This window comes from Colobus angolensis, unplaced genomic scaffold (genome assembly GCF_000951035.1).
Source record: "Colobus angolensis palliatus isolate OR3802 unplaced genomic scaffold, Cang.pa_1.0 Scaffold206, whole genome shotgun sequence".
Taxonomy (NCBI): Eukaryota; Metazoa; Chordata; class Mammalia; order Primates; family Cercopithecidae; genus Colobus; species Colobus angolensis.
The window spans coordinates 2,389,877-2,414,450 of NW_012115222.1; the positions used below are offsets into that span (position 1 = coordinate 2,389,877).

A 24,574-nucleotide genomic window follows, 5' to 3' on the forward strand; every position below is an offset into this window, starting at 1 on the left:
TTGTACCATGTACATTCTTACAAGCAATGCATACAGTAGAGTGATATCTCATTGTTATTTTAGTTTGCATTTCCCTAATGATGAATGATGTTGAAAATCACAATGAGATATTGCACTACTGGACTTCATACATTGCTGGTAAGACTTCTGCTGTGATTTTGATCAGTGTTATGCTGAATTCATGCAACAATTTTGGGAGAAGAGACACCCCACAATATAGAGTCTTCCAACTAATGAACACAGTGTATTTCTTCAATTATTAGGTCTTCTTTAATTTTGTTCAGCAATGTTTTGCAATTTTCAGCACATAGGCTTGTGCATCTTTTGCAGAATTATCCATGAGTATTATATAATAAATATGATGCTGTAAACGGTATCATTTTCAACTTAGACTTTCAACTGATCTTTGTTAGATACAGAAATGCAACTGACACTAGTTTGTATCCTGCAGCCTTGCTGAACTTACTTATGAGCTCCAGTAGATTTCTGTAGTCTATCGGATTTTCTACATAGACAATAACGTCACCTGCAAGTAAACCAATTTTACTTCCTCCTTTCCAATATATATGACTTTTATTTCTTTGTATTGCCTATGGCCTTTGCTAGGACCAAACAGTGCAAAGTTCAGAAGTGATGACAGTGACTATCCTTGCTTTGTCACTGTATTACAGTTTTTTTGGAAATGCCCTTTTCTCATGTTGAGGAAATTCTATTCTATTCTTTATCATGTCGACAGCATTGGGAACGGATTTTGGAATCAGAATCCGTCAAACGCTTTGTCTGCTATATTTAGATGAATACTCTGATTTTTAAAAATTTGTTCATATAGTGAAACATGCTGTAGTATCATAGGATAAATCTCAATTGGCTATGATCTATTATCCTTTTACCATATTATTAATACATTTGCTAAAATTTTGTTGAGAAATTTTATATCATGGTCTATATTTATATGTTGTTTTCTTCTTGATATGTCTTTTTCTGGTTTTGGTATTAAGGTAATTTGGCCTCACAAAAGCAGCTGGGAAGTTTTAACTCCTGTTCAACTTTCTAGAGAAATCTACATAGAATTGGTATTTTTGTTTCCTTAAATGTCTGGTAGAATTCACCAGTAAAGCTTTTTGGGCCAGTAGTTTTCTTCATGAGAAGGCTTTAAGTTACGCATTCAATTTATGTGACTGATACAGGGATATTCATGTTATTTACAGCAGTCACTTAGTATCTGCAGAGGATTGGTTCCAGGATGCCCAGAAATACCAAAATTCATAGAGGCTCAAGTCGCTGATAAAAAATTATGTAGTATTTGCATATACCATACACACATCCACACATATACTTTAATCTCTAGATTACCTATAGTACATAATACAAGGCAAATGCTATATAAATGGTTGTCTTACTGCTAAACTTTTTTAGTTCATATTATTTTTTGTTGTAGTTATTTTTATTGTTATTTTCAAATATTTTTAATCCATGACTGAATCTACATGTATGGAATTCATGAATTCAAAAGGCCAACTATCTTCTTCATTGAGCTTTGGCAATATACGTCTTTCAAGATATTATTCACCTTATTGTTGCTTTAGAGTTGTTCATTATCTACTTCATATTCATTTCATATGATCTTTCTTGCTACATGTTCCATGTGCAATAAAAAGGAATATATATTATCTGCTACTGTGTGGCGAAGTATTCTATAAATATTAAATAAGTCAAGTAGATTGACAGCAGTGCTAAAGTTTTCTATGCCCGTATTGACTCCTTATCTACTATCAATTATTGAGAGGGGCTACTGAAATCTCCATTAATTATGGACCTGTCTACACCTCCTTGCAGTTCTGTTTTTATTTCATGTATTTTGAAGCTATGCTATTAAGTGAGAGAACACTTAGAATCATTACATCTTCTTGATTAACTAACCTCTTTATTATTATGAAATGGCCTTCTTTATACCTGATACTGTTACTTGCTCTGAAATCTTCTTTGTTTGATATTAATTTAGTTATTCCAGCTTTAATTTGATTACTACTAGCCAATTATTTATTTTTATATCTTTTAGGTCTTAATTGTTTAATGTATTTTATTTAAAATAGATTTCTTATAGGCAGCATATAATTGGATTTTTAAAATCCTACATAACAATCTTTATCTTTTAATTGGAGTGTTGAGACCGTTTACATTTATTGTGATGATTGACATGGCTAGGTTTCAATCTACCACTTTCTGTTTGTTTTCTAGCTATCCATTTATCATTTGTTCTCCTTATCTACTTTTGTTGCTTTCTTCTTTATTATTCCATTTTATCATTTCTTGTTGGCTTTTTAATCATTACTCTGTATTTTTAGTGCTTACTCCAAGGTTTACATTACACATCTTTAACTTATCAATGTCTATCTTCAAGTAACATAATTCTTGACATATAGTATAGGCACATCCCAGCCTCTGTGCTATTGTTTTATATATTTTACCACCACATCTACTCTACACCCCACAGGACATTATAATCAATTTTTGTTCAAACAGTCAATTGTTTCCTAAAGAAAATTAACATACTAAAGAAAAGTCTTATATATTTACCCACATAGTTATGTTTTTTGATGCTTTTCATTCCTTTCAATATTTTTCAAAGAATATTCAAAACTATTTGGCAATATTTTTCTTCAGCCTAAAGAACTGCCTTAATAGTTCTTACTGCGCAGGTGACTGGAAAAATGAATTCTTCCCTTTTACACACTGGAAAAAAACTTTATTTATTTTACTTTTGATTTTGAAAGACGTTTTCTTAAATATAGAAGTCTAGGCAGAGAATTGTCTTTTTCTTTTTTTTTTTGAGACGGAGTCTCGCTCTGTCGTCCAGGCTGCAGTGCAGTGGCCAGATCTCAGCTCACTGCAAGCTCCGCCTCCCAGGTTTACGCCAATCTCCTGCCTCAGCCTCCTGAGTAGCTGGGACTACAGGCACCCGCCACCTCACCCGGCTAGTTTTTTGTATTTTTTTTAGTAGAGACGGGGTTTCACCGTGTTAGCCAGGATGGTCTCGATCTCCTGACCTCGTGATCCACCCGTCTCGGCCTCCCAAAGTGCTGGGATTACAGGCTTGAGCCACCGAGCCCGACAGAATTGTCTTTTTCAATTTTAGTGCTCTAAATATGCTGTTCCATTCTCCTTTTTACTTGTATTGTTTTGTACAAATAATTTGTTGTCATTGTTATCTTTTTTTCTCTATACAAAATGTATCTCTTTTCTCTGGCTACTTTAAGATTTTCCCTGTATCCCTGGTTTTGAGAGATTGATTATGATGTACCTTAATATAATTTTCTTCAAGTTTCTTTTGTTTGGGGATTCATTGATCTTGGGCCTGTCAGTTTATAGCATTGATCAAATTTGGAAAAATTTTGACCATTATTTCTTCAAACATATTTTTTCTGCCATCTACTATTTTGCTAACTCTAATTATATGTATTGAGTTTGCTGAAAGTTGTCACAGAGCTCACTTATGCTCTCCTATATTCTTAAGCCTTTTTTTCTTTGTGCTTTATTTCGAATAATTTCTGTTGCTATGTTTTCAGCCTTACTAGTTTTTTTGTCTATAATGTCTAATCTCCCATTAATCCCATAGAGAAAAGTTTTCACCTCAGATATTGTAGTTTTCATCTGTAGAAGTTCAATTTGGATTCCACATCTCTACTTAACATTTTTAATCTTTCCTCCAACTTTAGAGACATAAGGAATACCTTACAATAACTACTTTCATCTTCCAATCTGTTAATTCTAACATCTTTGTCAGTTTGGGGTGAATTTCAGTTGATTTTATTTTTCCATTTTGATCACGCTCTCCTATGCAAAATTTTTGATTGGAGATAGTTGATTAGATACCATATACTGGGATTTTTTTTTTTTACTTTAGTGCTTAATATTTTTGTATTCTTATAAATATTCTTAAACTTTCTAGATAGATGTTTAATTCTTTTAGTTGTTGCTTTTAAAATGTATTCTCCACAGCCAGAGAAGCATTTAGTCTATAGTTAATTGTTCTCCACTATTGAGGCAACACCTTTCTGAGTACTCTAACCAATGCCCCACCAATTATGTGACCCTCTAATCTGGTTAGAGAGGAAGGCAGTATTTCCAGGCTTACGTGCACTCTGAGTATTTTCCTTTCACTCCTTTCAAGCAGTTCCTTCTCCAGTCTCAGAGAGATTCCTCACATGAATGTGATTGTCAGCATTCTGCTGAAAACTTGAGAGACAGCCTCTGTAGATGCCCAGAGTTCTCTCTATATACCTGTTTCCTCTCCAGGATTCTGCCCTGAGAACTCCAGCCATCTTGATCTCCCCAGAACTTAGGAAGTCTGCTAGGCTGTGCCTGGATTTTCTCACTCCGTAGCACAGAAGTTGGTTTCCCTGGGCCACACTGGAAGAAGAATTGCCTTGGGCCACACATAAAATACACTAACGATAGCTGATGACCAAAAAGAGAAAAAAAAAAAAAAAAAACTCATAATGGTTTAAGAAAGTTTATGAATTTGTGTTGGGCTGCATTCAAAGCTCTCCTGGGCTGCACGAGCCTGTGGGCCACAGGTGGGGCAAACTTCCAGGTTGTAGCACAGCCTGGAAAAACCCTTTCAGGCCAGCAAGCTGGGGAAGTCAAAACGGTTCACATTGTTGTTTCCCTTCTCTCACGCGTCACTGTTTTTTGTTGCTTAGTGTCCAATATCATGAAAACCACATTTTCATATGTTCTGTTGTGTATTTTGTTCTTTTCAGGCAGTAACGCTAATTTATTCCTGTTAGTCTATCTTGGCTAAACACAGAAGTCTGAATTCTGTTTTAAGCTTTATGAGTTTCGAACATTTTACGTTATATATATAAAGAAGTTCTGAGCCTATGAATTCAGAGTCATAGTCTGAAATATACGTACATGTGTGTGTATTGCCTAGACTAGATAAGAAAATAATTCCTAAACGGCAAGCCATCCCTTTAATTCAATGGTATCATGTACTTTGTTATCAGTACTCATACTGAACTGACACAATATAGTTCTAAAGACTGGAAATACATTACTTTTGCAATGTCTTGTTTCACCAGAATCAAAGTTGAGGATAAGTATATGGGTTCTGAGGTTATACCACCAGTGTGCCAATCCTACTTTCTTCCCTTATTAGCCGAGTGAACATGAGAAAATTGTTTCACTTCTTTAGGCCTCCATTTTTTTATTCGTAGTGTTATGCTAAAAAATATTTTGGGTTGTCGGCCGGGCGCGGTGGCTCAAGCCTGTAATCCCAGAACTTTGGGAGGCCAAGGCGGGCGGATCACGAGGTCAGGAGATCGAGACCATCCTGGCTAACATGGTGAAACCCCGTCTCTACTAAAAAATACAAAAAACTAGCCGGGGCAAGGTGGCGGGCGCCTGTAGTCCCAGCTACTTGGGAGGCTGTGGCAGGAGAATGGCATAAACCCGGGAGGCGGAGCTTGCAGTGAGCTGAGATCCGGCCACTGCACTCCAGCCTGGGCGACAGAGCGAGACTCCGTCTCAAAAAAAAAAAATAATAAAAATAAAATAAAAAATATTTTGAGTTGTTAAAAATATTAATTCCTCTAAAGTAGTTATCATAGTGAAAGTCCAATAAATGTTATCTTCCCTCCAAATTATACAATTTCCAATTTATATTAAAAATCTAATTTTTGTACACATAAATCATAATCTCAGTGAAATATTATATACATTTAATCTAGCAGACATGCGGTGAGTTCCCTAAGAGATTCCAACTTTCATTCTATTTTGTTTGCCACTCCAGAATGACGTTTGTGGAGAACCGCTTTCAAGTATACAAGTCATTCATAGCTCCTCTACTCAGTGTCTACTTGAGGGTATAGAGAGCAGCCTCTGGACTCCAGAATTTCAGACTTTGCAAATTAAGGTCCGTGTCTATTTTTCCAGCCTCATCACCTACTCTTTCCTTTCACTAACTGTGTATTACAACCACACTAAATGATTAAGTCTCTGTGAACAGTCAAGGACCTTTATTATCTCTATACTTATTTTCATCCTATTTCTTCTACTTGGAATCCCCCATGCTTATGCAGTCACATGTATGATGTGTCTTCCATTATGCTGCACTGTGTGGAGTATAAGAAACACAAAGGCAATTTTAGATAAGCATCTCTGCTCTTAAGAGGCCCACAGCCATGCAAATACACAGTCACAACGCAATGAAGAGAGCTATTCTAGAGGAATGGATATATGGCAGGTAAAAGGACAGACTGCCTTATTTTTGCCAGATAAATAAGATGGGGGTAGGAAGGTAGGGTGGTCAAGGAAAGCATCACAGATGAACTGATCTCTGTACTGTTTGAAAAACTCTCTGATCTACTTCTTCATTCGGATTCAGCAATATGCAAATCTATAGATTACAACTACTTGGCTTAAGTAAACTCCACATATATATAAGTTACATTGTAAAATGCTTAGAATAATAACTTGTGTAGAGGAAAAGGGCAAACTAAGACATTTTCAAAAGACCAGTTAAGTAATGAGTAACTGCTAATAGGAATACTGATATTTACAATAAAAACATGTCAAAACAAGTAGGGTCTAATTCAACTGCATAAAAAGCAAGGTCATGATAATGATATACAATATTTTCCAGTCAATCTGTAATGTTACCAAAAATCCCACAAAAGGTAAAATAGTGAAACTTACGCTGTTCACAACTGATGTCCCAGAGATCCTGAAATAGTCTCTCTCTCTCCCAACAGGACTATGTTATCTAAGAAAGCATATCAAGCCAGGTGCGGTGGCTCACGTCTGAAATCCCAGCACTTTTGGAGGCCAAGGCGGGTGGATCACCTGAGGTCAGGAGTTTGAGACCGGCCTGGCCAACATGGCAAAACCCCATCTCTTCTAAAATAACAAAAAAATTAGCAAGGTGTGGTGGCGCAAGCCTGTAATCCCAGCTACTCAGGAGGCTGAGACAGGAGAATCGCTTGAATCCAGGAGGCAGAAGTTGCAATGAGCCAAGATCACGCCACTGCACTCCAGCCTAGGCAACAAAGCGGGACTCCATCTCAAAAAAAAAAAAAAGCATATCAGATCTCGGCTTTGCTTTTTAAATCATAGCTGATCATTTATTGAGCAGTTAACTTGGTGCTGGACACAGGCCACGGCACTTCATTTCTCATTTAAATCTCATCTCAGGATTGTGAACTTCTCTTAAAGTATCCACTTTATTCCAAGTCTTTCCACTGTCAATTAAAACATCATTAAGCCTTCTTTGTACGACTTAAATAGGTCATAACATTCTTTTTTCTCCCCCTTGAGAGTCCATTTTTGAATATTCTATTTCTAATAACGAGCCACCACATCTATCATTTTGATAACGGGGGAATCCTCTTAAAAAGATATTAGCATTGATGACCATTATTTATTTCATTTATTGGATGCCAGGCATTATATCATTCAATCTTCACAAAAATGATTCAAAGTTAACATAATAGATATGTATTATATATGTACAAACAAGCATCAGAGAGGGCAATCACATTTCTAAAGTTACACAGGTTTTAATATTAAGCTTTGATTTCGACTACAGCCTGTGTTCTAAAAATACAACAAGTAAGACTTAGTGGAAGCTTACCATGTGTCAGGCACACTGCCTATTGTGTGTCAGGTGTTTACCACATTATTGCTTTTAATCTTTCCAATGAATCTATGAGGTGATTATGGGCCCACAACTGTTTATCTGAAACCCCTGGAGACAGGTGTTATTTAAGAATTTGTAATTTTTGAAATATACGGTATTTGTTACATCACTTCCCCCATATACATGCACATCTGATTTAATTACTTTTGAGTAAATTCTATATAATCACATCTGATTACATTTAATTTGTGTGTGTCTGGTAGTTTCGCCTCGTTTCTACACCAATTAACCTCTAATGTCTTTTAATCTTATGTTAGAACAGGAAAACAGAAAAAATATTTATGGAGATAAAAAATATAAAATATTCTAGCCTTTGTATTTCATATTGCAGGTTTCCCTGCCTCTAGGTAGATAAACCAAAATCAAAGAAAGAGCTGCAATAAATGAAATACACATCGCTTTTGTTCAAAAGAGAATAAAATATCAGGATCTACTGAGCTGCCAAAAATTCAATCTTATTTTACTGATCTAAACAGCAAAGCCCTAAATCAAGGATTAAGAAGTGAAAGTCTGGCCTCTCCCAGATAGATCAGTGAATTGATTTTTCTCCCAGATTTAAGTCCTTCCTTTATACAACACCAAGCGTCTCCACTTCTCGTCTAGCATTACATCTCTCTTTTCTTATCAAGTCTTCATTTTCTTCTTCCCCTCTTTTTCTTCCACTTCCCACTGTCGCTTTTTCTTCTCTAATTTTCTTTCCCTTCTGTTCTTAATGGCATTCAAGATAAGGGTATCATCTGAGTCAGTGCCAAAAAGTTAAGTTCCCACAGATCTTTTGGTATTTCTCTGATGCCCATTTAAGGCTAAGTTTAGCTTAGAGAGTGCAAGGTTATAAAGTGCTCTTCTTAACGGCCTCACAAGTGCAGAAATATGTGTGTGTGTGTGTGCCTGAGGGTACATGTGAGTCTGACATCTGTAGTTGGTAACATTCTCTTTCTGCTTATTGTAATTTTCATTCTACTAAAACTTCAGAGTGCAAGAAAAAGAGAGACATTTTATTTCTGCAAAATAAATATCAGCTTAGTAATTAAGGTAATTGGTCATGAATTATGGAGTTTAAATAATGTTAGTATAAGATTTAATCATGATATATCACAGGAATTAGTCTGATACTGTTTTTCCCACTGTAGTAAGCTATGTTTTTCCATTCTACGTTCATTTGACTGAAAGACTTTTGTAATCTGTCCTGCATTAGGGAGCATTTCCGAGCTCTCCTACTTTTTGTTCCTACTCCTATTACGGTATTTACTGTGTCTTATTGCATCCTCATGTGTAAAGTAGATGACTAGTTTTTCAATAATTTGTTTCTCATTAATAAGAAGTATATATTGGTGTTTCTTATAATTCAAGTTCCAAGTACTTAGCCTAATACTTTAACAGTACTCAACAAATATTGGATGAATAAATATTAAATCTTTGTTTTAAAAATTAGTTTAGTTACACTCTGGTATATTCTAATCTGTGGTTAAAAAGGTAAATGGAAGTAAACAAACACTCCAAAGCACTTACATCTTACTCTTATATCTTGCTTTTCCTTTTGTGTTATTACAACATGCAGTGCAACTATTAACAATCTGTAGCATATTTAATAACACAAAAGGAGAAGCAAGATATAAGGACATTTCACGTTACAGAAGAGCAAATTCTAGTAAGAATGGAAAGATCCCATTTTTTGTAAACACTACATGCATGTGCAGTAGAAAAATGGCTCAAGTTACGGTCTCCAAGATGTTAATGGTAATTAATCCTAAGTGTAGGAGTTATGAATAATTGGATTCTCATCTTTCATCTTGTTTTATTTCTAAATTATTTTATAATAAACATGCATTACATTTTAAAACAGAAAACTACAATGGAACGTATTTTCTTAAAAACATTCTTTATCCATTTCTTGAAAGTATCAAATTCACTGTGTACAGAATTCTATGTAATACCAGCTTGTTCTCTTCACCATATTCCCTATATTCCTGGTCATACTACTAATTTGCTATGTTACTTGAATGTTCACAAGCTGTACAATCACCCTGTATACTTTATAATACATTCCAAGTCCTTTGGGTTAACAAGTATATCAGAAATAACAAGTTATTTCTAAACAAACTTGAGTCTGGGTCTACAGTATTCCCAGAATTAAGGAAAACCGGAATTTGTCCATGTTTACAACTACTCTTGGAGGATTTGGGTTAAGGTCTAAGTAGATTTAGTGGCTATTACAGTTACTTTACTTCCTGAAGTGTGGGTGAGTGAATAAAAACCTATACAATAACTGAAGAGTTTACAATTAGATGCCAAGTTGCCAGCATGGACACCTGAGTGGCAGGTGGTGGTTGACTCCTTTTAGAGAAGTGGTCATCATCATCTTCCCACTAAATTAGACTATATGGGATCTTACACATCTGCTAAACGTCCTTGTTGGACAGCAGCAGAATAATGCAGAGTTCCAGTAAGCAGGACTCTGATGATGAGCAGGACTGTTTTGTGATGGGGTGAGTGAGTGAGAGCCCCTGACCAGAGATATTCAGGCAGAGATGGAGTGACTCCTTCTCAGCACGCTTTTAGACCTGGGTTCATGCATTAGTTTCTATAACTGGATGATTTCATAAAAGGTAACCTAAATGGAAATCAATCTATGTTCATTTTACATGAAGGCTTGAAAGTTTAGATGTTTTGAACTCTAACATTTGCAACTTGATCTCACCTTTTTTTTTCACTGAAGATGCAGATTAACAAAAGTCATTTTTCTTTAAAGTGTCAATAATTAAAAAGTAATTTTCTAGTCCTTGTTTCCTTTAAGTTGTACTAAAAAATGTACACTTTAAAGGAAATGTTACTAAGCACCAGATTATTTGAAATTTTACACAATTTGCATACTATTTTAGGGAAGTCATGTTTACATGATAAAAACCATTTGTAGTAGTAATTTATGTATAACTTAAAAGGGTCTAGGATATACTTCTAACAGATGGGCCTTATATAAACCTCAAGGAAAAATCCATTACAAAAGAAGATTTCAACAATCTTTTAAGTCAAAAAAGTTGAAAGCAGGACTCTAGACAGGCCACATTTGTGATCAAGTAATCATCTATTTGGTTCAGAAATTCCTTAGGTAAATGTATTTCTTGTCTACCCAACCCCTCCAAGTTTCTACTGATAAAACATAAGGTACATTTTAAGTATTAGGGAAAAAAACCCATCGAGTCTCAACATCGAATGCTGACTCCGTTTCTGTTCAATCTCAAGTGTATATTAAGTGAGATATTTATCTTTTTTTCAAATTACATTTGTTTGGAAAGAGATACATAAAGAATTCAGTACCTTCATATGCCATGGCCACAAATGAGCTGCCTGCATTTTACAATTAGTCTGTTGTCACAAGAACTCTTTTTTTTTTTTTTTGATGCTAAGTATAAAAGGTTATTGTACATATTAGCAAGTGTGAAAAGAGAACTCCAAAGAAGTTCAGGTTACCCAGCACCCAGACTCAAGTTAAATACCATAATCATGCCAGCCATTGGTTACTAGTCAGTCTCTGGGTCTAGATACCAGTCTGCCAAAAGCCCAGATAGCTGGAAAAGCAGCCACATTTTATCATATGACTGATCCCAGGAGGCCAATTTAAAGGGAAATTGTGTGTTCTACATTAAGGAGGAACAAATATCTCTGATTTTACAAGGGTCTTTTTTTTAAGAGAACAAAGAATATATATTTTGAAATTCAGTAATTTTAAAATATATATGTAAACTTCAAACGTTAATAGGGCACATGAGCTTACTCACTAACTTCAACATAAGTGAGTTACTCTTTTTGTGTCTACACAGACACAATGTTTCTTGAAAAAAATTATGAACTTCATTTTCAGTAGAACGGGTTATTACACATGTATAAATTCAACGTAAAACATCTCCTTAAAATACTAAAGTTCATGGTTGCTATCTAAGAGTGGAACTTGCTAACTCCTTTGGAAGAAATGAAGCTTTAGAACTTCCATCTGAAGGGTAGTAAGTAACAAGACTTTTAAGAAACAAACCAACATTTAAAAAATATCCCTAAGGGTAATCCATTAGCTAATTAATCTTATATTTTTTTCTGAAAACATGCTACTGTACATGTAAAATATATGGAAGTCTTTATTGAATTCTCAGAAATTAATGAGGACTAACAAATCTAATGAATGAATAACTGTTGAAAAATAATGATGCAATTCCTGGAAGCCTCTGAGTTGAAACTACTCACCCAATTTCTTTGCCAATTACAACTTGACTTTGAAATCTACTTCAGGATGAAAGAGCTACAAAGTTTACATGACTCCCAGAAAAATGAAGATCATCTCTACCAATTAATGTTTGAAATTTTAAATTTATTCTACATTCTACGATGTTCAAATAAACTTAGCGTTATCTAAGAAATGTGTGTTATTCCATTCTGAATAATTTATCTTTCTATGCTAACATTTCATCATTAATTTTTCTTTCCCAAATAAAAGCATCTGGTAAAGACATTTAAATTCATCCTAAGTGTAACATTAAACTCTATCATTTGTGGAGTGTACTTCAGTTCCAAGAAATCTCAATTACATTAAAAATAATAAAAATACCTTGATGTGTATATATATCCAAGTGTATGTGACAAAATATTTTACTTTTCAGACTTCACCATATAATTATAATTTCTCAGTTTCTTCTCAAGACTAAACTTGAAAAGCAAGATGAAGTTTTGTCAGGGTAATGAGTATAATTTTTAAAATATAAGGCTTATTTCACAACTCTAAGTCTCTATACGTATATAAACCTTGATCCCTACTTATCTGTAATATTTAATCGACATAATTTCATATATTCTAGTTTCACAATAAAGAAAATTCTGTACAACTTGATGCCACAACAAGCTCTGGAAAAATGCACTGAGGAAGTAAATAACAATGAATGATTATGTAATATTACTTTTAGCTCAACCTTCTTTTTACTGTTATGGATCAGCGCTAATTACTTGTCACATTTTATAATGTTTAACTTCTTTGATATGTCATGAAGCTGTTTACCATCAAGACATTATTTTAGGTAGCTTACACACAGCACACACACTCTTTTGCTCCTTTGTACTTGTGACCTGGGAGACCAGGAGTCAGGCTTCCGCAGGCCTAGAGGGAGCCAGCAAACTTGAGCCACTCCCCTCTCGCCACTGCACTTGCCCTGCACTGCAATTCAGCTCAACCTAAGAGATCACACTCTCTAGAATCCTTGAAACATAAATATTCCCATGATCCATAATGAGGGATCAATGCCAGAGATTTTCAGGAGTCTATAGGTCATGAGTTTAACTGCTATTCAAATCAAAGTAAATTGGTTTCACCTTGGCTTGACTGGCCATTTTCATGAATAAGTTGGACAATGTGGGATGCCTACCCAGCATCCATCCCTCCACCCCTTTTCTCTTACCCAAAGGAAGCTCTATTGGCTTCAGATACCCAATCATCCCTTCCATGTGAATCTGGCGAAGCTTAAATCATCTGCTGCAAGGACAGGTCCTGGTAAGTCTACATATTACCACCACCAGCACCCACTTTGCCATGAACCATTTTAAAACTCAAGCTTAAGCCATGCAGCATACAAAGTATCTCTGGAGGCTATTGCTGGTCCACAGCTGGAGGTGATGTTTTCTGTCTCAAGAGGTGAAAAGGAAACATGTTTCCTGAGTGACTGCTGACAGCCATCTTACAAGCACAAAGAACTTCACGGTAGGATAAAAAGCGAAACATAAAGGAGGGCGGGGTCAAGAGAAACAGAGTAACAGGGTAAAGCCTTGTTACAGGTAAAAGCCTTGATCACATCCTACCTGAGGCCCACTAGCTTGGGACTTTTTGTTGTGAAATGCTATACATTTCCTTATTGCTTAGGACAATTTATGTCAGATTTTGTGGGGTTTGCAGCCAAGGATATTCTGACACTATTTCATTTTTAACAGAAGCAGTACTTTCAACAATGCCTCCTAATTTGAATTAAGCACATTATTAGAATTTGCCATCAGCCACTCACTCAAAATTACCCCAGAGCCATAGCCCCAGAATTGGCTGCCCAAATTGAGTTCACTGGTGGAAAAAGTTGACATGCTTCTGCCACTGTTAGTTACGTCTCAAAATCTTACCATTCAACTTAGAGACATAATCAAAGAAGAGTAAAAATACGATTTCATTAGCAGAATCTTCATTGAATAACAAAAAATTGCACATTTTTACAACAAAATAGACTTCTTCAGAAAGTGAGATTCTCATTTCTCTTCTTACCTCTTTCACACTGTGGACCAGTGAATCCATAAACACAAGCACAGCGGTTGGGTCCGATACAGCGTCCACCATTCTGACACCCATTTTCACAGACAGCTGCATACAGAAACAGCAAGAAGCTCATTATATAGCCAGCCTCCAAGCACAATATAGTAGTGCAGTGATGCTGCCCATAAAGGATCTTATGTTAAATTACAGTAAATGACATTAAATTAAACTGCAACTTGTGTAAATTACACAGGTTAAAGTTCACATCTTAAATTTAAGTAAATATATTTAAGTATATTCAGACAAAAGCTTACACACATCATGTAAATCACACTGTTAAGCAAGTGTTTGGTGAAAGGTTTTTTTTTTTTTTTTAATCAGAATCATATTCACTGGCTCTCATGCTCATTTAGTGAGAATGTAACTACTCAACCCTCAATTTCCATCTACTAACCCTGTAATCTATATTTTCACCGTAAGGAATGAATAAAATACGGGGAAATGAAGGAAGAAAGAGGCTGATCCAGGTAGCACAGGAAAGGAGCAGGAGGAGAAAATGTAGTAAGAAAAAATAAAAATGATATGGTAATAAAGGGAAAAAGCAAAATTCAGAGAAGAAAAGGAAGCAAAGGGGGAAAAACAGGTAAAGCTGGAAAAAGCTGGAAAGGCAAAACCAAGAAAAGGGGGGAAAATGCCATCAATGTTAGCTATAAAATGCCAAAAGAAGTAACCAATGTGTAGACTATGTGCAGGTCATAGAAGAAAAGAAAGGGAAAAAAACCTGTGTAAGCATAATATGTTCTTTCATATAAAATTAACTCACAATCCAAATGTTTTCAAAGTCATGCTGACAAACACGCAACACACACTCTCTTTTGCTCCTTTAGCCTTGTGACCTGGGAGATCAGGAGTTAGGGTTCCATGAGCCCAGAGGGAGCCAGTCAACTTGAACCACTCCCCTCTCCACACTGCACTGCTCTGCACTGCAGCTCGGCTCAGCCTAAAAGATCACACTCTCTAGAATCCTTGGAACCTTAGTATTCCCATGATCCATAATGAAGAGAGCTGAATTCAAGAATCACGTCTCCTCCAGGAGAAAATACCGATACTGAGAGTATGTCTCCCAATCTACCCACCCAATTGAAACATTTGTCTTCACAAATGAATTAGAGGATTATATTCTATGACCTGTGTCCATAAATGGAGATGAAGGACACTAATTATTCGAATTAAAGGAAAGTGGAGGGCAAAGCACTTCAAGTGACATACATATCAAAAATGGGAAACTCAATAAGTATACTGATATCTAGTAGCACAGTAACGCTGCTATTTCCTTATCAGGTATGTTGAACCAGATAGACTGCGTATCATCTCCAGAATGCATGGAGTGATTTCTGTTCTGCTGATAATGGTCACACTTGGAAATAAAAGATGATCTTGACCTTAAGGAGTCACTGTGCCAATGGCCTCAGAGGCATTTGTTGATAGTTACACTTCAATTAAAGGCATGATTCTGTGTGTCACTGCATGAGTACAGCTCCCTAGGAACCACATCTTTCTGTTTCTTCACCTGTCTCCAGCTGAGTCCTATATAGCACTTCCCACTCATCGTTGCCTTAAAATATGAGCAGACTTGAAATATAAGTAAATACGAAGCAGAAAGGAAAAGGAAAAAAGGCCACAAGGAGCATGAAAAAAATAAAGATGGATGGGAAGGTGTGAAAAAACAAAACCTATCAGAGCATTCTGTGCAGTAATTCCATAGAAACAATTGCCAGGATTTGAAGATTTCTACATGCACGCATATGTTCATTGCAGCACTATTCACAATAGCAAAGACATGGAATCAACCCAAATGCCCATCAATATACACTGGATAAAGAAAATGTGGCACATATACACCATGGAATACTACGCAGCCACAAAAAGGAAAGAGATAATGTCCTTTGCAGGGACATGGATGGAGGTGAAAGCCATTATCCTCAGCAAACTAACACAGGAACAGAAAACAGAAAACATCGCATGTTCTCACTTATAAGTGGGAGCTGAACGATGAGAACACATGGACACTGGGAGATGAACAACACACACTGGGGCCTGTCTGGGGAGGGCAGGGGGAGGGAGAACTTCAGGATAAATAGCTAATGCATGCAGGGCTTAATACCTAGGTGATGGGTTGACAGATGCAACAAACTACCATGGCACACGTTTACCTATGCAACAAACCTGCATGTCCTGCACATATATCCCAGAAATCAAAATACAATTAAATTTTTTTAAAAGAAAGATTTAAAAAATCAATTGTTAAAAACATACACTGCAAAATACTAAGTCCAAAGTAATACGATCAATTAAAATGTGTGGAATTTTCTTTAAATGCTATTGAGTTGTAGGAAATTTAAATTACAGTCATTTTCCCACATGTGTTCTCTCATCACTCATCACAATGCCAGCCTTTGGGGAAGAGCTGTACACACTAATTGTAACACTCAGAACACAACCTCCGGTAAATGGAGGAAGGGCTTCTCCCAGGGTTTTCCAAAACAGAGTTTCCAATTCCCAGGTAGAACAAGGCTGGATGAACCTTGAGCTTCTCCTAGAAAGAGCTGCCCCATTACCAACTAAAGCTAATCTAATCTGTCTAGGTTAGATTATCAATGCCTCCCTTTTCACTAAAGATTTTTAGAGGTTTGCAAATTATAGTTTTTGTTTATAAAAAATATTTATCTTAACTTGTAATATGGGTTTCTTGTTACTTTTAATGAATCAAATATTTTAAATTTCTCAATTTTAATTTCTAACATTATAAATATTGATGTAACTCATATAAACAAAAGACATTTGAGGACCTCAATAATTTTTAAAAATGTAAAGGGATCCTATGAACAAAAAGATCAAGGGCCACTGATATAACCATTTGCTTGTATTTCTGTCTCTCATGTGAGAGTGGGTTCCCCCAGGACAAGGACCAGATCTGTTTGCCTTTGAATCCCCGTCACCTACTGTGGTACCTGATAGACTGCACAAACTCAGCAAACTCTCGCACGTCAACATTTCACAGCATTTTTTCAAGTACTTCGTGAGGCAGAATGGTGCAGTGAACAGATAATGAGCTCTGCTGTCCCCAGCACTTACTCACCACACCATCTCTCTGATTGTTAGCTTCCTGGTCTGCAAAAAGAGACTTAACAGCTCCTCCCCTACAGACATTTGAGGACTAAATAAAATAGCATATGAGACAAAGTGCACAGTGGCTGCATGCTGAAGGTATTCTACATTCTTAATTCCCTTCTCTTTTAACTACAGAGCATTTGTACAAAAATGTTCTGTAAGACAAGATGTCTGCAGCAGCTGAAGTTTACATTAAAGAGCAAAAGAAGAGAAGCAGGAAATACAGATAAAAGTAGAAGAAAAAAACAAAAATAGTGAATTTCCTTTTTTCAAATAAATTATGATGAAAGGTATTTTACAAAATAACATTTTTTGTAACAAAAAAGAATAGAAACAGCAACTTACATTTCAACTGGTGTCAGAAAAAAAAATTTGAAAATGCCTAAATTTCCACCACAGAAGGAACGCTGACCACTCAGGAAGAAAACTATGCTTACACCTAGCATGACAGTGGCGTGAAAGGAAAGAGAGCAAAAGATGTACTACAGATAGAAATATGAGCTGGTTTCTCAGCTGCCCTCCAAAATCTTCGAAGGGGAAAACACACTATTTTCCCTGTGTGGGTTGGTTGCATACTGTAGAAGCTCAGATATTTAGAGAACATTTTTATTCAACAGATATTTACTGAGCACTTACTTTGTGCTAGGTAACATGTCAAGTACACGTTTTTATTAGACCACTTTACAACTCAGCAGAGATGCAGACACTTGGGCATAAGTCAAGTCTGAAATTGTGATTGTAATTTCTACACAAATGTGTTAGAAAAATAGCGTTCTAAACCAAGTCAAAATGTTAACAAGAGGAAAGAAACAAAAGCCTATTGTCTGACATAGGAAGGTATAAATCTACTATCGGTGCTGCCTTCTTCCTTTGTTTTCTAGGATACCACACTCTCTCAGTTTTCATTCCATCCTCACGTCCATTCTTTCTCACTCTTCTTTGCTGGCTTCTTTTCCTCTTCTCCATCTCACAGTGTTGGACTGAATTGGGTCTCTGTTTTCAACTCTCTTCTTTAGCTACAAAAACTTCCTAATGATCTTTATCTAGGCCTATGATTAAAATATTATCTATATAATAATTCAGTCTATATGCTCCCAAATTTATATCTCCATGTCCAGCCTCTCTTGAAAGATCAGAGTTCATAGATCTTTGCACTTATAAGTCTGACAGATTTCTCAATATAATGAATCCAGAACAAAACTCTTGCCCTCAGCCCCACCACTCCTTACCCAACCCACTCCCTATACAATCTTTCCCATAACTGGAAATGACATCGCTATTAATCCAGGAGTTCCACCAAAACCCTCTCCTTGTCACTTTCGATCTTTACTTTTTCTATGTTTTGTAATCCACCATGCTTGGTCCATCAGAGTATACCTCCAAAATACAAGCTCAATCCAACCACTTACCACATCTTCAATGACTACAGCTGCAGCATCGTTCACTAGCACCGCTGGGGTAGCCTCCTACATGGCCCTTTCCTTTTCTCTGTTATAATCCAGGTTCAACACAGCAGACAGGGTGATTTTTTTTTTTTTTATGTCAACCAGATCACAGAACACCACTGCTCAAAATGCTCCAATGTCTTCCCATAATATTTAAGCTATAGTCCAAATTTTGTTCCTTGGCCTACAAGGCCCTACAACTCCCTCTCCAAACTCAATTCTTACCATTTTCCCTTTCCCCACTTTACTCCAAGGACATGGATCTTACTGGTTCCAAAATACATGGAGTCTGTTCCCACTACAGGTCCTTTAAATTTACTTTTCCCTTGTCCAGAATAATTTTCCCATAGATTTAAAAGCACAGACTCGGGTCTGTGTTTCAATGTCACCTTCTCAGAGACCCCTGATGTAAAATAGCAGACAACTGCTAATCCTGACCCAGACTCTCTTCCCCCTTAGCCTGCTTTGTTCTTCTCCTAAAACTTCTCACTACATAAATGTGGATTAGGTATTTACCTTTTTAGTATTAACTGTCATTTCTACCAGAATATGCGGCCAGGGTATCATCTTACCTGTTCACAGTAGTTAATCAACATTGCTGAATGAAATGGATGAAATGGAAAAATGCTTTCTAAGAAGTGCTGTCTGTTTCCAGGAAAGCAGCTAAGCAGTCTAAATATGTTATAATGTTCATTTTAGCAAGCATCCTATTTCCAAGACTTTTCTGGATTCATAAATTGAAAAATGTTCCATCTGCTTCTTTGCTTTCAGTACTGTAACACTCTTTCCATATAAGACGACTTGGAAAACATCTTCCTTACACCATTCCTTGAGCTGATAATCTATTAGTTATCATATCTTTACCTCCTTTTCTTTTCTTTTTTTTTTTTTGAGATGGAGTATCGCTCTGTCGCCCAGGCTGGAGTGCAGTGGCGCCATCTGGGCTCACTGTAAGCTCTGCTTCCCAGGTTCACGCCATTCTCCTGCCTCAGTCTCCCAAGTAGCTGGGACTACAGGCGCCCGCCACCATGCCCAGCTAATTTTTTTTTTGTTGTTGTTATTTTTAGTAGAGATGGGGTTTCACCGACCTTTACCTTCTTAATTGCTGACAAATAAATTATGCTTGTTACACATTTTGCTTCCTCCATATGTTCTATTGCCCCTGAGATAAACATCAGACAAGGAAGATGTCATCCCATGAGAAATCTAGAGAACAAATGTTCAGTATATGCTGATTTTCTTTTTTTTTTTTTTTTTGGAGACGGAGTCTAGCTCTGTCGCCCAGGCTGGAGTGCAGGAGTGCAGTGGCGCGATCTCGGCTCACTGCAAGCTCCGCCTCCCGGGTTTACGCCATTCTCCTGCCTCAGCCTCCCGAGTAGCTGGGACTACAGGCGCCCGCCACCTCGCCCGGCTAGTTTTATTTTTTGTATTTTTTAGTAGAGACGGGGTTTCACCGTGTAGCTCAGGATGGTCTTGATCTCCTGACCTCGTGATCCACCCGTCTCGGCCTCCCAAAGTGCTGGGATTACAGGCTTGAGCCACCGCGCCCGGCCGTATATGCTGATTTTCTACGTTGCCTTTCCTCTCACTGGAAAATGTGGTAACATACATATGATCTGACACAGGGGTGGAAGAACATCAAAGCTTCTTAGAATAGTAAAGTCCTTTCCATCCCCTGCCTTCCCATTCCTGTGTGAAGAACAAGAGACACACCCACTAGAGTGTGTTCTGTACAACCCTCATACATACGTACACACGTATGCCCAAGGCACGGAGAGCAGCTTAATTCAGACTGAAGACAGCTAATTTCAGGATAGATTTGAGCAAATACTCTGAAAGATCAGTTGAGGTAAGGCAAGGCTCTTTCTGCTGTGATTCTAATTTTCATTTTTCCCTCTACAGAGCAAAAGGATGTGTTTCAACAAGGACAGATGTGTCTCTTCATTGGTTATGGAACTTTGCAAAACAGAGTTACAATCAGATCTCCTAACACTTTTCTAAGGCATAAAAATATATATCAATCTATCTTTTTATGAATACTGTGTTTGTGATAGACTTCTGTCTTTCTTTTCTGGTTATAAACAGAAGACTGTTGTAGAAAATGTAGGAAACACCTGAATGTACAAAGAAAATATAGAGGAAGTATCATCCATGGAACAAGAAACTCTGCTGCATTTATCTGTTCCACTGTTGTCCAGTTCTTTCTTGGTCTCCCCTGGCCAACCCTAGCCTACAAAAGTTAATACATTGGTCCCCTCCTATTCTTGCCTCCTATTCATCCTCCATTTCTCAAACTTCAGTCAATCTCCTCTGGTCATACTTGAGAACCACCCACACAAGGAATCTGCAAACTATGGCCCAAAGGCTATATCTGGGCCACTGCTTACTTTTGTACTTCCCATGAGCTAAGAGGAATTTTGACACTTTTAAGTAGTTGAAAAATCAAAGAAATAATACTCGGTCACAAGTGAAAATTGTATGAAATTCAAATTCCAGCATCTATAAAGTATGCAATTTTGCTGAAACACACCCTAGCTCTTTCATTTACATATTATCTGTGGTCACTTTTGCACTACAATGGCAGAGCTGAGTATTTGCAATGGAGAAAGCAAGGTATCAATATATACTCTCTGACGTTTACAAAAAAAGTTGGCCTACCCCTGACCTTAACAGAATATTTTTCTTTAAATGGATACTCCTATTTTACATAAAATTATTCTAAAGAAAACTTTATAGCACTTATAAATAGAAAGCTATAATCATCATAATCACCTTAACTAGAAGAAAACCTTGAAAATTACTGCAACAACCAGGAGATACAACTTCACATTCATTAGCATGATTATTATTATTTAAAGAAAAAAAGAAAACAATAAGGGTTGGCAAGCATGTACAGTGGAGCCCTTGTGCACTGCTAGTGGGAATGGAAGACAGTGCAGCTTCTGTGGAAAACAGTATGGCAGCATTTCAAAAAATTAAAAATACATTATCATGTAATCCAGCAATTCCGCTTCTGGGTATACACCCAAAAGAACTGAAAGCAAGGGCCCAAACAGATATTTCAGCATTATTCACAATAGCCACAAGGTGAAAGCAACTCAAATGTCCATCAAAAGATGACTGGGTAAACAAAATGTTGTATATTCATATAATGAAATAATATTTTGCCTTTAAAATGACCCATGCTAAAACATGGATGAACCTTGAGGGCACTATGCTAAGTATAATAAACCAGTCACCAAAGGACAAATGCTTCATGCTTACGCTTCTGTGAAATACTTGAAGTAGTCAAATTCATAGAGACAGAAAGTAAATGATGGTTGCCAGGGGCAGGGGAGAGGGAAATGGGGGTTATTGTTTAATGGGTACAGAGTTTCAGTTTTCCAAGATGAAAAGAATTCTGGAGATGGATGGTGATGATGGTTACACAACAGTGTGAATGGACTTAATGCCACTGAACTATACACTTAAAAGTGGTTAAAATGGTAAATGTTGTTAGGTATATTTTACCACAATCTAAAAAAATTTTTTATTGAACAAAAATAAAATAATGTTAACTGAAAACAAGCTAGATATTCTTTTACACCTAAGACTTGGTTTTTCTATGTTTGAAAAAGAGACCAGCAATCCTTAAAGAAGCCTTGAAGATAAGCACGGAACCTACAGTCTATATCAGGTAAAAATGCAAATAAAGTAAAAAGGGACTTACTATTTGTGATTCAATTTCATAAATCACACTTCTTTAATGTCATATAAAGTGACATTACTTCAAAATATGTGAATTCCCAAAAATATCCCAGTTTAGAGAATACTACCCAAAATGTTCCCCAGTGATGTGTCACAATCCAGAAACTACAATCCTTACACTCTTGCTAAAAGGTTATTTCTGGATTCATACAGGGCATTCCCCAGTGAAGGGACCAGCTTTGCTCCCTGTTTCACAATAACATCTGATTTTTAAAAATCATTTCATCACCCTGTATCTTAGTATTCAATATATTTGAACAAAGGATAATTCATCAGATTGGCTCTCCTGTGTTTAATTTTGAGAAGTTCTAAAAAATCATAGGTATAAACAGGGAACTGGGGAGGGAAAGAAGAAGTAAAAAGGAAAGAGATACATCAGAGAAAACTTACTCATTTTTTTTTTCAGGAAGGTATACATGTCTTATGGAGCCAGATAAAGGAAAACAAATAAATCACAGAAAATCTGTGAGATTGTCACATTTGCTAAAGCACTAGTTACCAGTTGTTGACTGGTTACTATTCAAGAACATCACTGCTCTAAAGCACAAAATTCTAAAAGAACTAGAAAAATTCTTACAGGATAAAAATTAGAAATTCAGTTTTAAGGTAAGGTTTACTACATAAAATTGTTTTTTCAAAAGATCACAGGATTTTTGAGACCTTAAATTATAACTTAAGATGAAATATCCAGCAAATCAAATGATTTCTAATAAATAAAGTTGATTCTAATGTCCCTTACGTTGTCCACAATAAGTTCCAATATATCCTTTCTGACACTGGCAGTGGTCATCTGCACAAGTCCCACCATTCATGCATCTCATGCTGCACTGCTGAACTGCAAAGAGCAATAACAAAAAAAGTAAAAGCATCAGTCACCAAAACTATAGTATATGTGACAGGTTATAAAACTATAAACTCAATTATCCAATTCAATGACAATTATATCTTACAGAAGGAAATATTTTTATTTTTATTTTTATTTTTATAAATTTTATAACATATTTTTATTCATTATTTCTTTATAAGTGCACACATGGGCATATCTGTGATAACATGTTATTCAGGATGCATTTAAAATACTTTCAATGTTTAAAAAAAAATAAACAGAAGGTGACTAGCAGCATAGTTTCTGGCAAGCAGGAGGTACTTTTGTCTCCATTCAGAATGCAGGAGCTGAGTGCCCATCATTCCAGCTCAGTGCAGTACTGTCATAATGGACTTGAAGGCTATCCTCACAGAGCTTGAAATTCCAATAGGGAGTTATGGAAAACACAGGTAAACAAATACCACAAAGTAATTATAGACTGTGATAAACTGTTTGAAGTAAACCGTTGTGAAGGAGACTAGCCTGGAGCCAAGAAGGAGCTTAGATACCAGCACCAGACAAGACCACTCAGAGGAGACATTTACACTGAGATATGAAAGATGAGAATGAGCCAGATATTAAAAGTATCAAGGAGGAACTTCAGAGAGAGAAGAACCAGTAAATCGAAAGACCTTAGGATGGTAAAAGGTTTCTTCTGAAGAACAGATAGATTCCTGTGGTTAAAAAGAGGCAGACAGGGAAGAGATCGTGGAGACCCAGGCAGAGGCCAATCAGCTAACACAGGGCGTCCTCGGCCACCGAAGGGTTTTCATTATATCCCAAATGCAACAGGGAGTCACTGAAAGGATTTAAATGAGAGAGTGAAGTGATGTAATCTATATTTTTAAAAGATTACTCTAGCTGCTCTGCAGAGAATGGATTTGAAGAGGGCGAGAGTGTGGGAGAGGGATGAGGACAGCTTGTACCACATAGTAGCAGTGGAGATGGAAAGGAAAAGATAAATCTGAGATAATTATTTTCCAGTAAAGCCTACAGGACTTGTTCAAAGAGTCGACATAGAGAAAGAGAAGCAGCAGTTACTTAAGCACCGGCTGGATGGCAGAGCCATTTGCCGAGGCAGGAGGAACTGTGGTTCAAGTAGCCTGTGGTCAGCAATAAATTCAGTTTCCTTTTAGACATGCTACTAAGTTTCAATTGCTTGCTATTTCTTGAGGGGAGATGTCAAACGGGAACGAGAACATATAAGTATGGAGGTCAGTGGTGGGATCTCCAGTGTAGATAAGTATTATGAGTTATCAACATATTGGTAGTCATTGAAAACATATATGTTAATGAGTTCACCCAGGGAGGGCAGTACTCAGGAACCACCAAACCTCGAATGAAAGACTGATGAAGATACAGAAAAGAGAATAAAAAGT

The 24,574-nt window shown here is 36.6% G+C and overlaps 1 protein-coding gene across 1 annotated transcript in view; it reads right to left on the minus strand.

Annotated features, from left to right (window-relative positions):
• The window catches only part of FBN2 (fibrillin 2), a 276,012-nt gene that overhangs the window by 241,727 nt on the left and 9,711 nt on the right, over window positions 1-24,574 (minus strand). Inside the window, exons 4-5 of the mRNA XM_011942098.1 lie at window positions 23,070-23,165; window positions 13,980-14,075 (exon numbers count right to left, since the gene is read on the minus strand). Of these exons, the coding sequence (XP_011797488.1) occupies window positions 13,980-14,075; window positions 23,070-23,165 (192 nt within the window). The remainder of the gene's footprint in view (window positions 1-13,979; window positions 14,076-23,069; window positions 23,166-24,574) is intronic.